General features: G+C 40.8%; 1 protein-coding gene across 10 annotated transcripts in view; it reads left to right on the plus strand.

Moving 5' to 3' along the window:
• Positions 1-16,086, plus strand: part of ZMIZ1 (zinc finger MIZ-type containing 1) — a 352,580-nt gene that overhangs the window by 315,050 nt on the left and 21,444 nt on the right. For 9 of the 10 annotated variants that reach the window (XM_063339621.1, XM_063339622.1, XM_063339620.1 and 6 more), the window contains 7 exons: positions 1,837-1,951; positions 4,189-4,406; positions 5,810-6,008; positions 7,006-7,296; positions 9,440-9,622; positions 11,933-12,107; positions 13,440-13,581. In XM_063339621.1, coding sequence (XP_063195691.1) covers positions 1,837-1,951; positions 4,189-4,406; positions 5,810-6,008; positions 7,006-7,296; positions 9,440-9,622; positions 11,933-12,107; positions 13,440-13,581 — 1,323 coding nt within the window. The remainder of the gene's footprint in view (positions 1-1,836; positions 1,952-4,188; positions 4,407-5,809; positions 6,009-7,005; positions 7,297-9,439; positions 9,623-11,932; positions 12,108-13,439; positions 13,582-16,086) is intronic. The other variant, XM_063339626.1, reaches the window with a different exon arrangement.

Genomic DNA, 16,086 nt, shown 5'->3' on the forward strand with positions numbered 1-16,086 from the left:
GGAAGATGTTTAGCCTTCGGAGAGACAGTATTGTTTTAAAAAATGGGCTAGGAGGACTTACTGATTGTAAGGTGTTAAATATGCCCTTATTCGCACATTGTTTTGTATGGAAGCTGTCAACGTAAACGTTACATGTCAAGCATCTTATAGAGAATAACAATTTTCCATTAATTTCCCCTAATTATTTGTTAAGGGAAATTATTCTTTTCCCTAATTTAATTCATTTTAATTATTTTGTGATTTTATTGCTTCATTCAATTTGGGTATTTTGAAACAAATAGGTCAGTTCAAATTCATAGTTATGTTCTAATACAATGCTGTTGTGCTGGCACAGCATGGTGGAATTTGTTTGAAATTTGCTAGTTTGTACAATGTATTCATTGTTTCATTTTGCCTTATACAGCTGCTGGTGGTGTTATTGGATTATTGGTTACTTGAGACATAGGCGGTTTTTATCACGTGTATGTGCACTTCTTTGTGCAATGCGATTCCTATTCTTAAATGATTTACACTAGGTGTTATGAACAGGCTAAAGAATGAAGACATGAGTAGTCCTTGATTTTGGCTCACAGCACAAAAGGAAGGAGAAGTGGTCCAAGCCTGGAGTGCTGCCTGGGGACACGGGAGAGTCAGTGCCCTGGTCTGCCACAGAGCCCTTTTTAGGGCTTTGGCAGGTTGGTTACCTCGCTGTGTCTCGTATGAGTTAATTGGGTGGCGCTGTACGGTGCAGGCTTTGAAGCACGTGGACACAGCGCTCAAAGAGCTTGTATGGATTCTTTAGGCAAGGTAGCCCTGGATAGAATTCCAGTGATAGCTGGTAGTCCAGGGAAAAATGCAATTCTTGATATAAGATGCAAGTCAATAGTGTTTGAAAATCATGGAAGAGAGCAGTGTGTGTGTGTATTAAATGGTGTGGGTGTGTGTATATATATATATAGATAGATAGATAAGGAAAGATCACGTGTGTGTATGTGTGCATATATGCAAATAGAAAACTAATTTACAAGTTAATAGTATGAAAATGAGCAAATTTCAAGTGGGATATATTTTACAGTTATAGGATTAATAGTTATTTTCACTGGATTTAGCATATTTCGTTAATTACACTAGATGCGTACCTATCCTGTGTTCATTTTGAAACCACCAATGTCTTCATATGAAAAGAACTGTAAGAAATGTTTGCTTTTATCTGTGGACAAAGGTAATGGAAAAACCCAATCCTCTCATCCACATATTTATCTGAAAGATGTGTTGTATATCTGCAGCTGATTTTCTAGAATGCTGATTAGCTAATACTGTTTTTGGCATGCAGCTTATCCATCGTGTGGGAGAACACTATCTGAATTTCAATTTACTTTCAAAATGATGTTGAACTGCTATTCCTTTAAAGGCTTTTCTGGCCATTTGGGGACCCAGTGCAGACAGTGGAGCTGCAGTCTGGTCTCAAAATCTAATTGAATTGATAAATGGCAGCTGAAGCGGTGATTGTTGAAGAGCTTGAGATGGATTGCAAAAAATAAGTGCTTCTGAGCAACTTGCTTAGTGCCCTTGTTTGAAACTTGGCCCCTGAGTTTATTTTTACTTTCGCTGGTAACAGACCTTTATGGTAAAAGCCCCGTGTTTCAATATATTTAAGGAATTCGTTAGTTCCGTGTGGTTTTGGTATGATCATGTTGCTATTAAAGAAACTTTATGCCTCTGAGAGTACTAGGCTAATAATGGGAGGAGGAGTGGGGAGTTAAGGTAATGTCGGTTGTTAATCCCTTTGTCCCATCCAGCAACTTGTCACTGTTTAAACTTCCAAAATCTCACCCTCCTAAACATTTGTTTTTGCAGTGATGGGTCTTTCCCTTACGATTCTGTACCCTGGCAGCAAAATACCAACCAGCCTCCAGGCTCTTTGTCAGTGGTCACCACAGTATGGGGTGTGACTAACACCTCTCAAAGCCAGGTAAGCTTTGTTTTTATGCTCTCTCCCCTGTAGATATGGAGTTTCACTAATTTTTGCAGCATGGAAAGCTTTCTGGAAAATCCTCTTGTGACAGTGTCATAACAGTGTCTGTGTTTTCTTGTACATACTTAATTTTTGTTCTCGTCGTGCCCTCTTTGGTGGCATCAGAAAGCAGGTGTCTGAGGGCTTGAGTCAGTAACTCCTTTAGCTGCATGCAAATATCAGACTTGGGTTTAGCACATCTTTTGCGCTGTATGGTTTCAACACTAAATGCATGATTTTGGGGTAATCCCAAACCTCTTCAAAGTTTCAGATTGAATTTGAAGAGTTGTTTTATTAAAAATAAAATTTCTAGCTAGATTCACAGTTATGGTTGATTTTAGCCGGGGTTGTGTCGTACTTGTGGGCTGGTGAAGTCCAGTGCCAAGTCTACCCCCATGCTGAAGTGTTAACTACCAGCTATAGGCTGTGCTCTTTTCAACCTCTTCTGTTAATACTGCCTTACTGTGCGAAAATATTTCAATATGCATTGGAGCAAAAGCATGAGCTCCTGGCTTCCAGGTGAGAGCCAGACTTAACTGGATTTTCATTCGATTCTCTCCATTCTTACCTCTCTTTTTCTTCTGCAATGTATATTGAATTATGCTATTAAAAAAAGAAGCAGCTTTAATGAAGGAGATGCCAATTATTTGTGATAGTGTGCTCTCCAAGGGATGTGGCACAAATCAAGTTCTCAAGACAGTCTAGCCTTGTCTTACACCGTGGATGAAGTGCTCTAAACACATCACCATCTTTAATGAGTGCAAATGGTACATAAATCTAACTTGTATTTTCTGCCTTTTTCAAATCAAGTGACATTAGATCCCGTATAAAATTTTCTGTGGATTTTTTTTTTTATTATTTTAATTTTGGTCAGAAAATTAAATACAAAATTCTTATGGATGGAGCCATTTGAAAAAGAAATCACTCAGGGGCCAAGCCATATGCTCACATGGCAGTTATGTTAAGCACTAGTTGTGGCAAAATCTTTCTTCAAAAAATAAAGAGAGGAAACAGTTACAGGATCTATAACATCATTTATTATTGTTGGTTTCTTTTTAACACCTTAAAAGAAAATGTATCCCATCTGGGAGAGAAACACCTGAGTAAACAGGTAGGTCTATATATTGGCCAGAAAATAGAAATATAGTTTCAAGTGAAAGTTTTTCACACTTAAAAATGCAAAAGGGAAGGGAAAAAAAAAAAAGACTAAAGAGTTTTGTGCTGTCAAGTTCAAGAGTACACTGTAATGTAACTTGAACCCTTCATGATAATTCGGAGGAATGTGCGATAAAAGAAAAAAAGTGCTTTGGTATAAAGAAGAAAATGCTTCTTCAGAATCACTGCAAGGGAAGGGTGAAACTCTGAAGCATTAAGCTTGGTTGTAGCTGTTCAGAGCAGATTGAAATGAACGATGGGGTTTCCTGTAATTCTTCATGCCCCCCAAGGGAGAAGAATGAGCCGGGCTCACCATTTCCCTTTCAGAAATTCCCAAAGCTGGTGACTTGGTCTTCTGCAAAAATCATGACCACTAAGTTTCTTCCCAAGTAGGAGACAGATTTCCATGCAGCCATACTTGCATCTCAATGGCAATCATAGCAATTTTGGTTCAATGGAAAAAAAAATGCTTCAAGCAAGCAAACCAAGTCCTTTTAAAAACAAAACAGAGGACTCTTTTCTAAGAAGCAAAAAAAACATCCGACAGACTTCTGTACACTTTAGAGAGAGTTAGATTCAAGAACAGGTTCAGCCACTGAAATATGTTCTTTCACAGTTATTGCATCTGTAGTACCCTTTACAGTATGCCAGCAAGACTGAATGTTTGCAAGTTATTTCAAAGTCCTATGTCAAAAAAAAAGATAAAGCATGTACTTCCTCTTAATCGGATGAATTTGTCAGCCACAGAGCATGGTTCTAGCAGGTCTTTTTTATAACTTTTTTCATAAATGTGTTAGTTGGGGTTCCATCTAGCTAAAAATCTCCTGTGGAAGATTAATTAGAGATCAGAGTCTCTTGTTTGTTTGGAAATGGCAAAAGAGAAGGAGAAATCACCAGGAACGTGCACCTAGATACCAACAAGGGTATGTTCATTAGAGTTCAGGGTGGTTATATTGTAATTTATCGATTGCAGCAAATCAACTTAATTGGCCTGAAGTAGTTCACCGTACAGCCCCTTATTTTCATGTTTCTACTCATAGGTGCTGGGAAATCCAATGGCAAATGCTAACAACCCTATGAACCCAGCAGGAAATCCCATGGCTTCTGGGATGACTACCAGCAACCCTGGAATCAATTCCCCTCAGTTTGCTGGGCAGCAGCAACAGTTTTCAACCAAGGCAGGCTCCACTCAGCCGTACATACAGCAGGGCATGTATGGGCGGCCCAATTATCCTGGAAGTGGAGGCTTTGGTGGCAGGTAAGATATACTTGTGTGAGGTGAAAAATGGATGTAAATAGTTGATGCAGCTTGTTTTGGTGACCTGGAAGAAGTGTCATGGGTTTATTTTAATTATATAAAGTCTCAGTAGCTATTTTATGCTGGTTAACTGAAGTGCCTACTGCTTTTATAGCTTCGGAAGTCAGCTACCCAAACTGCAATGAAATTCATCACAGTAAATGGAAATGGCTTAGGTCAATCAATTAGCTCTAATAAACCCCCCAAAATAAAGTTTTAATTAAGAGAGATTGTTAAACAGACCACAAGCTTAGGAATGATTAACATTTAATAAGGCCAGGATGTGAAAGGTATTGATGGTATAATTTCTACGTGCGTATGGAGGGATAATCTTGAGTGTTAGGCAAAGTAGGTTCCTATGCAATGGGATATTTCTGCCCAAAGACTTATTCTGCAGCAGGAATTTGAAAAGAATTGGGGGTGTGGATGTTTGTTAAGAGAGATGGTCAAGCTGTGTATTTATTTTGGGGAAGTAAATGCTGCATTAGTGAAATAAACCAAGCTAATAGCCTGGGTTTTGTTACATTTTGACTTTCTGTGTCTATGCTTTGTAAACAAGAGTGGTAAAGTGCACTTAACTGAAACCAGTATTTATGGTCCCTCTGCAAAGCCTGCTGAAAAGGTTGTTAGCATACTCAGTCTAGTGTGAAGAATGTAAAACCTGGGACTCGGGGAACTTCTTTCATCTCTGCCACTGATCTACTGAGTGACCTTGAATAAGTCAGAAGGTTTCTTTCGCTTTGTATTAACATCTCTAAAATGGGCATAGTATACTGGCCCATATTTATAAAAATAGTTGATGTCTTGGAGTGGGAAAGGCATGGTTTAGGTTAATTTATCTTATGATCAATAGGAGAGCTGGGTAGGCACCGGAAAACACATTGTGTGGGATCCAGTAGAGCTGGGTCTCTCCCGGCCTTTCTGCTGAGGTTCAGGGAGGAATGCTTTTACAACATTGGGAGCACTTGGCATGATTCATCGGTGAGGCAGGTGAACGCACTGTAGTGGAGGAAGCTCACTGTTCAAGCTGCTGTGCAGTCTACCCCTGCACTATTGGGAAATGGAGCATGCAGTAACTTGCAGGATTTCAGTTCAACTTCGCAGTAAGCTACCAAGCAGTTCACTGCCCCCCAAACAACTGACAATGGTGCCTTGCAGTCCCAGTGGCAGCCCTATGACTGTTGCACCAGAGCAACACTTCTATCGCGTGTACACACCTAATTACCTCTCCTGCTGGCTTTCATCAGGCTTTGATACGTGGTTTTGGAACAGTTCCAGATGAGGATCACGCCCACGTTCAAAACAAAATCCACCAGGCACGTCTTAATTCTCTCTCCTTCTTTCTTTCTTTTTCTACCTGTTAGTTACCCTGGAGGCCCAAATACCCCTGCAGGAATGGGGATCCCCCCACACACGAGGCCGCCAGCTGATTTCACCCAGCCAGCTGCAGCTGCTGCCGCCGCTGCAGTTGCAGCTGCAGCTGCTACAGCCACAGCTACAGCTACAGCCACTGTGGCAGCCCTTCAGGAAACGCAGAATAAGGACATGAACCAGTATGGACCGGTAAGAGAGCAACCCTTACGTCTTCATACCCCCCTGATCTGGACCATTACAGGGAATTGGGCTGTCCTGCTTACTCCCATCTTTATTAGGGTGCCTCCTCTATTGCTTATTTTTTTTTGGTGCATGAGCATGGTTATAAATGCTTATGAAGAACTACTGGAATGTGTGTATATAGGTAGGAGTTGGTCTCCTGTGTTTTTCCTGGTAAGTCTTGCCTCCTATTTTGTAATTTGGAGATTGCCCCTTAAAAAAATTGAAGTTTATGCATCTACGGCTGTGTCTGATGTGATATATTATTGCTGCCTTTGCTCCCCCTGTGAACCTCTAAATTTGAGTACCCTATGAAAGGTTCCAGAATCTTGGAATAGGTTTTGTACTGCTTGAGTAATTGTTTATTTTGCCAGCTACAATTGGTTGTTGTTTTTTTTCCCCTTCAAACAAGGAAACAACAGTAGCAAAGAGATTTGCTTTTTAATAATGTTGTCTATGAGAACAGCTATGCGAGACATGCATTTCCGGTGGTCCATAGCCTGCAGCATGTCATGACTTCATGTAATAATTTTTTCTTGAAATAAACAAGGGTTTGATCAATTGAGGGTTTTTTCCTTCTTAGCTTTTTTACCTTTCTGAGTTTTGAAGTACGTGGGTGTCAGGTGATGTAAAGTACAATGTCTTAGAAATTGTAACGTTGTGCTGTATTTACACAGCCACCTTCCTGACCTGTTAACCTTACAGTAATAGACTAGCCACTTTAAATTATTTAATTGCTCACCTTAGACTTAACGTCTGTCTTTCTCTCTTACGCCTCCTACAATTCTAATTGGATTTTTATTATAAATGACATCACTGCCCATCAAATGCTGGAGATCATTGAAGGAAAATGCGACATAAATCCTCCCCTTCGTCCCTCCCCCAAAAGCATGTTCAGCTCCCTCCTCCCATTTTAAATGCATGTCGCATTTTATTCTTTTTTTTTTTTCTTCTTCTTCCGTTGAAGGTTTGTTCCTCTTTCCAGATGGGTCCAACTCAGGCTTACAACAACCAGTTTATGAACCAGCCTGGTCCTCGTGGCCCTGCTTCTATGCCAGGCAACATGAACCCTGCAAGCATGGGAGCAGGAATGACGCCTTCCAGCATGAGTGGGCCACCCATGGGCATGAACCAGCCTCGGCCTCCTGGAATGAGTCCCTTCAGCACCCATGGGCAGAGGATGCCTCAGCAAGCCTACCCAGGCCCACGCCCCCAGTCTTTGCCTATACAGGGCATAAAGAGACCGTACCCAGGAGAGGTAATAAAATAAATTATGTTTTTATGTACGCTATTATTTTGACTGAAAGTTGCAACATGCTGGGTAACGTGTGATGTGCATCCCTGTAAGATAAGTACATCTTTGTTCCAGCCGTGGTAGGAATACTGCCGTTAAAATACAAGCTGCAGCAGCTCCTCCTTTTTAGCTTCTAAAGTGTTCAGGTTGGCCCTTGCTGTGTTAGTCAAGATGACAGTCATTAAAACCAAGAAAGGCCTAAAACTGGCTCAGCCCTCAAAATGTCACTTTGAGATTCTCATGCTAGACGGTGAATTCATAGACCTTAAGCAGAGTTGCTTCACAGGAGTGGATTTGTTTAACATGATGATTTAAAAGAGATGTTGAAGGTGAAACACTTAATTTGAGCCCAATACATATGTGGTGTGCTTTTTTTTAATGGTTTTATTGTTCTAAAAAAATATAGGGCATACATTGTATGAACACCAATAGTAATAACATTTATTTTAAAGACCAATTGCTTTCCAAACTTCTTGAGGTTTGATTTTAATAGGCACTGAGATGAATATAAATCGTGTTGAACTCAAATCCCTCAGTGTCAGCATTTATCTAATATAAGTTTATTTGGAGTGTGGTATTTCTGTCTAAGTTCCCATGCTGTTAAATGAGATCTGAGTGGCTTTGTAGACAAAATTACATTGCCAATGACATGTATTATGACCTTGTGCAAAACACCTGGGGTCAAAATTTTAAAGAAACTTAGACAACCAAAGGTGTAAACAGACGAACTTTTGGATTTTAAAAATCACCTATGCATTTTACTATTCAGACTGGTGTGATTTAGACAGTAGATGCTTTTGAGAATCTCACCCAGTCTCAGCATCTATATGCACCTAAATGTCTTTATAATCTATCCACGAGTTACTAGCTTCAGAGATAATCTCCTGGTAACATTCTGTATTAAACTGAGACTACAACATCAGCTATAGCTCCAGGTGTAAAGCTTTGAATATTGTGATACTGCCCTGACTATAATAACGGTAGTAAGAGTTTATAGAAAACATACAGCAGAGTACCATAGCATGCAGAAAATACAGCAAACATTTATGATTGAGCTCCATTTCTTTCTTGATCTGCAAACTTTTTTTTTTTTTTTTTTTACTAAAAAAGTTATGTGCTTTTGCCAAAGTTGCTTCTCTGGGAAGGCTTTTCACTGTAAATACTGCCACTTACTCTACAATTAAGTTAAGAAAACACAGAATGTGGCTTGTTCAGATAATTTTTATCTTCAGATTTCATATTTTAAGGAAGACTGTAAATCCCTTTTTGCTGCTTCAGAAGCAGGTTTTTCATCGTAAGTGAATATGACCGTGTTCCCAAGAAGTCGATACTGAACAGTGCCCTGAATGTTACATGCTTGCTGGTCTGGAATTCTGCAGATCCGATAGATGCTATTTGCTTCTTGGTTTTTGAAAGTTTCATTTGTGGAAACTTCTTATTAATCAGTTAATTTTTCAAATGGACATTTTATTACCTTCGAAGTTCCAGTTTTCATGACTTTCATTCCAAAACTGCAGCACAGTACTAGCGAGCACTAGCAAGGTGTTTATGACTAGTAATAACAGCTTCTATTTAGTTGTTTGGGTATTGCTAAACACTCTAGCACAGGGCCAGCATAGCAGTTGTGTTGAGAAATCAGAGATGGACAACACACCTGTCTGTTCTCTGCCCATTCCGGGATTTTTTATTTTTATGTTACTTTTTGTGGTTTCATTCTCCGTCTGGAAAAGGAGCCCCAGGGATGGGGCTGGTAGCACTTGCAAAAACACAGAGATTTTGTGAACATTGCATCTGGTTGTTATTCTGGTTTCTTCAAACATGGTGCCCTTTGACAGTGCTGCAAGGCTGAGCATTTGTGTGTGTTAAGGTACATGGTTATTCTTACCCCACTTTGGTTTGCGGGACTTTGATGCTTTTGAGTGAGTATTCACTTCCAGCCATCAGGGCCCTGGTTTAGGCGTGAGTGGCACTAAGTTGAGGAGTATTCACCTGGAGGCTTTTTTTTGTTAGTTTTGATTCCACTATTGAATGTATGCTAATAATCAATTAGAGACAGCTGCTTGCATGAAAAAGATCTTTGTCTTCTTTCCTCTCTGTCATGAAACAGCCGAATTATGGAAACCAGCAGTATGGACCAAATAGCCAGTTTCCAAACCAGCCCGGTCAATACCCCACTCCCAACCCTCCAAGACCCCTTACGTCTCCCAACTATCCTGGACAGAGGATGCCAAGTCAGCAAAACACGGGGCAGTACCCTCCTCCAACGGTCAACATGGGGCAGTATTACAAGGTGAGAATCTTTAAATTATCTTGTTGAATTCTGGAAGACGTTTTTGAGTTAAGTCACATTAATGACTTCATAGATACTGCTTTTACGTAATTAAAGGAAAGAGGGAAAGCAGCACAGTGTTTTTACCTATGTTTTGGATATCACAGAATCGAGTCAATCAACCAAGTTGCATTGTAACTTCAGAGCAGTTCAAAAAGAAAATTGAATGTTACTGCAGCTCATTAGAGGCTTTTACAAGAAAACATTGGTTTCACTTCAAAAATAGCATGTTAAAAGAAGTATCTAATGGGATTCAGGTGTAATATTTTCACCTAATCATGGCACCCTGCAAAAATACAACTTTGGAAATTTGTAATAAACAAGTTCCACATTGCAGCATCCCCATTTCAAACCTACAGTGGTCACTGTTGGATTAAGCCAGCCTAAACTTAAAAGCCGTTCCAGCTGTAGAATTCATCTTCGAACTGAAGTTCGCGTGACTTCCTCTGACCTCTCCCTCTGCTTTTCTCCTTCTTTTCCCTCTGTGCTGCTTGTTTTGGGCAAGAATTAGAATTGTTAAAATGTTGCCTAAAACTTGTTTTATGGATACATCTTGAGCGCTTCATATTATCCGAATATGGGTTTCTACTGAGGGCCTGCTGAGATTTGATGTGTTTAAAGTGCTCACAAAAGTGATCTTTTGCACACAGTTACTCCAGTAAGTATAAAAATGGGGAGGACCATCGACGGTCTGACCTGCTTTTAAAGCATTAGCTGTTGAGGTCTCTGGACTATGTTCTGATTTTGAATGTAGGCTGAAAGAATCCAAGTTGCACATTGGTGTTGAATTGGAATTGTTCCGGTGTGATTCATGCCGAAAACACTGTTGGAAAAAAGAAAAAAATCCCCAAACCCGTTTACTATAGAGCATCTGTTCTACGTGCAACCAAGCTGTCTACTGTGGTACCCAAAGGAATGCCTGTTGCATCATGGCAGCTTTTGCAGTGCACTGCCAGGAAGAACACGAGGAGGGGATATCTCCTCAACTATTATAATTACAGTGCAGTCACTTACGCTAAAATAACAGCAGAAGATACCTCTGAAGTTTTTAAGGGATAGATTTTTTTAATACGTTTTACATGTGTTTATTTTAGATGGGGTTTAAGTTTTTTGTTTACATGATAGTTCTAACAGGGAATCTGTGGTCTTTCCGTTGCATCCCCTGTTTTGTATTCAAATATCGCCTGTTAGAAAATAAAAGACCTTGTTAGGAAGGGAGATTATCTTGGCTAGGGGAAAAATTCCGGCTTGCCGCAGACAGGACCGGAACCTTTGGATTGTGGTGATTGTGGAGATAGTAACTGTATGTGTTAAAGAAAAAAGCAAAGATGGTTGGAAATGTAAATGCTTAAGATCTCAGAATGCATCTCTCTTCTTGTGTGCTTTGGAGTATCCTAGGCTAGCAGTGCAGCATTTAGATACAGAATCAGATTTGAAGTCCTGATACTTTGGCTGTCGGTAAAGATTTTTATCTTCTGATACTCTCCTGTGTATGCACTTATGGTACACAAGCTATTACAAGAAAGTACCATGCAATTGCAGTTTTGTTTAATGTCGGCTTCCTTCACATCATCGTTATTGGTTTATTCTGTTGACTGCAACCATCCCTTTAATTACAAGATACAGAACTAATGCTATTTTAATACTATAGCTACTGTTTATACTTAACTATACTTTTTCTCTTAGTTTGTCTTATTCAGCAGCAAACTAACAGAATCAAAATTGTAGGTACACAGAATAAAAGACATCCCCTGACCCCCAGAGCTTTCATTCTGAGTAGATGAGTTGGGCAGGGGTGGAAGAAAGGATAGATGGAAGTAAAAGGGACAGAGACATTCTAATTGTGTGTCTTTTGGACTTTGTTTTTCATGTAGGCTTTTGTGCACTGGGGCTATTTTGGGAGGAAGCCAAAGAGATAACAAAGGACGGGGTGGGTTGGGGTGGTGTGGAAAAACTGAAGCGAATGGCTGGTTGGTTTTGTAAAGAGAGTGTTCAGAGGAATGCGATAAGCCTCTTGGCAGCCTTGCTTGTATCTGGTCATTGCCTGAATTAAGCTGGCTTGTGTGCTGGTTTCAGTTCCTGCTTTGTTTTCCTAGTCTGCCTCTTCCCTAAAGGCCTTATGGGACGTCCTGTGGTTTCTTGTCCTTCCGGAGACAGAGGGGCCTCCCTACCTTGTTTGTAGCCTTTGGTGTTTGATAGCGGTACAGTTCACAAGGCTTATTATTCTTATTTTCAGACTGCAATAACAATGTGATGTTATTTATTTTCTAGCCATCAAGGCCGGTACCTGTGGCAAATTACCCTCATTCACCTGTTCCAGGAAACCCCACGCCACCTATGACTCCAGGGAGCAATATTCCTCCATACCTGTCACCTAACCAGGATGTCAAACCACCATTCCCACCTGACATTAAACCAAATATCAATGCTTTACCACCACCTCCAAGTGAGTAGCAAATGGAATGCCCCCACAGTCATGTATTGTCCCTCTGTTCTCTGCCACATATGTTTCAGAGTCTGGAAACTAGCTCTGATGGCTGCTCTGGGAGAGGCTGGAATTGCTAAGTTGTGATATGTGGCGTGCACAATGCAGGCTCGCTAGAGCCAGTGGACAGGAAAGAGAAAGATTTCTGTCCCCTCCTAAAACAGAGTATCAGAAAAGTTCTTCCAGGGTAAACTTGTAAGGATTTTACTCCTGAAGGTAGTCCTTTGATGTGCTTCCTGAGGATAAAACGCTTGGTTTTGGGTTGCGTTTTGTGTGCTTGGTAGGCTTGTTTATTGTATGAACTTTCGTTGTGGTCTGTTTTGTTCAAGGGCAAAGCCATTCATTGAACATCACTGCAGAACAGAGAAAAATGTGAATATTTATAGCAGTGTCTCTATTGTGATCCATACAGTTTCTTAAGAATATTCAGTAGTATGCCAAAAATTGATATATGTTTCTTTCAAAGCCACTCAACGTCACAGCTACATTTGGCTGGGAACAGCACAGGAATAATAAGATCTCTCTGGCTGTGTACTAGCACAAGATATTTGAGATTTCGAAGTGACTAATGAACAATAGGAGATATCATTTACTAGGGAACTTGGAGAACCTTTATGTTTTCTGTAAAATAACTGCTGCCGCATTAGCGTTTGGCAACTGGTGTTTGGAGTTCAGGATAGCTGAAAAATGAAGTAGAACGTGGCCTGCAGTATTATTTGGGCAAGAACACAGCATTTAAAGACATTTAGACTTCATAGATTAGCTGTAAGTTACCACAAAACCTCATTTTATGAGCTCAGATAGTAATTGGATACCAGTGTCTTTGGTTGTTGGATAGTTTCAGCTGATGAAACAGTTGGAACTAATTGGGTAATGATGATCCCAGTTCAAAGCAGGGAAAATAAGTATTATCACAGTTTGCCATAATTAAGAGATACGTTGTCAGTCTTCTGCCAACAGAGTAAGTCTGGACACAGAACACATCCAGTAATAAAAACCAGGAATTCTTGTCATGCCTGGTTTCTGTTGTGGCCGGAATGCTTAAGGTCCTAACATTAAGTGTGGGAGAACAGAAGACTTGGGGTTGCCATCGCTATCAGTTTGAGCCCTGTCACTTGTATCAGATGATGTAGTTACTTGTGATTTTCTTTTTTGTGTGTATGAACCTTCTAAGTTAGACTCAGTAGCAGATCACTGTGCCATTTGTTACTATTCTGTATAAATATACACGTTATTATCGCACTGCAGATGCTAAAGGGAAAGTTCACGCTTTCTCTCCCTCTTCGATCCCAGCCAACCACAATGATGAGCTGCGTCTGACGTTTCCCGTGAGAGATGGTGTTGTACTGGAGCCCTTCCGGCTGGAACACAACCTGGCAGTCAGTAACCATGTCTTTCACTTACGGCCAACTGTTCATCAGACGCTGATGTGGAGGTAAGCTCAGCCTTGCTGTGAGGGAATCTTGCACCCCGTGATGGAGGAGTGGCGTGCCAGATGAACTTCATTTAGGTTTGCCATGAATTTCACTTTAAAAATTGTGGCTTAGGTAGGAAAAATGCTCTTTAAAAATCACAGATGCCATCACCTGTCACTTTCCAGAGACAACACATTCTAAAACGCTTCCTGATCTGTGTTGCAGCTCCTTGCTGATAGCATACAGCATGCAGTGTTTGAAAAATCACTGCAGCTGTTCCAGCCTTTCTGCTCTGGGTGGAACGGGTGTGGGACATGCACGACCAACACCAGTACAAACTTCCTTTTGGGAGACTCTGAAGTCCTAGGTGCTTTGTGGCCTGTGAAACGTTAGTTGCAGGAGTAAGTACGCAGGGCTGTTACAGTTTATGCTTAAATTAAATGATCCACATATCCGATAATGAAAAATAACACACTAATGAGGGACCTGATTTAGAAATTTAGTAACATCGTTTATAAAGACATGTGCTTAAATCCTCCAAACTTCAGAAACTTCTGAAATTCCCCCTCTCCTGTAACTCCACGCGTAAGGACAGGTTCAGAAATATAGGAGCATAACTTTCCACGTACAAAGGCTTCTGGTTTTCACTTACAGTGAGTGCTCCTTTCCAGCTCAGAGGAATAGTTTTCATAGGTGGTACTTTACTGCATTTAATGTAGATCTGCATAAGTGACTCCAGGGTATGTCCTGATTCCACCGTGCTCATGGAGGAGCTTTAGAACAAATCAGATCCTTAATCTTTTTTATTTGTCTGTTTTGAAATACCATGGAATAATTTTGTCTCTCTGGTCTGTTTTTCTCACGAAGTATCTCAGTGTTTATCCTGGCTGCTGATTGCATTGTTTGTGCACTGTGGAGGCTGGTTAGTTGCTCAGGATCATCCTGTATGGTGGTTGTTCACAGGTGTGGCTGCTGAGACAGTAAAATGCAGCATCTTAAGCACATTTTCTGTTATGCCTGCCTCACTTACAGTTTCTTCCCAAGCTTGGGCCACATACCCCCTGACCTTAATTGGCGTGATAACTTGTAGCTTCAGCCTTTTATCCATGTGAGAATCATGTTCCTGTTCACTGGAATCCTCTTGAGACTTCTGTTTTGATGGTGTGAGGTGGGCAGAGAGGTGCGCCGAGTTCCCTGCCCCAGGGACAGACTCCGTCTCTAACACTGAGGCTTGGTGCAGGATGCAGGGGTCCTTGCTGCCACGGTGTCCCCCTACCCTGAGGCAGCCTGGGGGCTGGAAGGGAGGGAGATTGCAGGCAGACCACATCCAATAATTAACACCTAACTTTGAGGTCAGTTATTGCTTACTTGCATTTCATTATCGTGGAGTACTCACAGCAGAGGGAGTTTTGGCAGTTATTTGCCGGTTCTTATTAATAAGTAATCACTACTGGGGATTGCGCTGGCTCATTCAGTAGATTTATAGTGCTGCACTGAGGCATGAGGCTGTTTCTTAATATCTGTTCTTTCTTTCTTCCCTAGCTCACCAAACACATAGCCTTTATTTAAACTTATTTTAATGAAGACTCATAGGTAAACTGTGCTCAGGTCTGCTGTTTTGAGAAGCTTGTTAATAGTGGGGAGAACGGATGGTCCTGTAATGAAGTCATTTCACATTTAACTCGGCGCTGGATGGGTTCCAGAAAAATGAATTAGTCACATGTGTGGATGGATTTCGGTTTTATAGAGAATGGTGGAATCGAGCCAATTCTGAATATTTGTCTGCCAGTTAAAATATTCGGCAAAACCTCTCACGTGTGCACACATAATGAATAGCAATGCAACTATTTTTCTCCCCTTGGGGAACTTCTCATGGTTACGAGAAACAGAAAGGTTGAAGGCAGGGAAAATGTCGTCTTGAAGCTGGTTCAATCTTAGCACTGCTCAGTTATTAATAGCGTCCCATGGTGGAGACGCTGCATGCTGAGAACATGAGGGTCTCCTGAGCTCTGTCACCGCTGTGTGACATTCAGCAGGCTTGCTCAGAGGCCTCGGGAACACACTTAATCTGCTTGGGGTTTGTATCAGAAGTACCAAGCCTTGCTTCCCTCCGGGTTTGGGTAACTGCGATGTGTTCTCATGAGGTGAGAATCTCCAGTGGATCTTGCAGAGAGAGCTTTCAAAAAATTGTTAATAAAATATTGGGGAAAAAGCATGGAAAGACTTAATATAGATGGATTATGTTGAAAGGTCAGATAATTTGTATTCTATACCTTTCTTTTTTAAAAAAACCCATGTTTTTAGCCAGTGCTAAATCTTGATGTTTTGAAATCAAGAAAAGATGATGTTAAGTCAGAACTCTGAAATCTCTGGTTGTGGATAAGGAAAATGGCAGTTAAGGTGATGATCTCCTGAATGAGCTGTTCCTCATGTATCTTACAAAGGTATCTTCCTTCCGGCAAGATGAAATGAGCACCTAGATTTTCAAGCGTAAAAGATAAACATTCAGCTGTCTTGCTGTCATG

Source organism: Chroicocephalus ridibundus, chromosome 6, assembly GCF_963924245.1.
Source record: "Chroicocephalus ridibundus chromosome 6, bChrRid1.1, whole genome shotgun sequence".
NCBI lineage: Eukaryota > Metazoa > Chordata > Aves > Charadriiformes > Laridae > Chroicocephalus > Chroicocephalus ridibundus.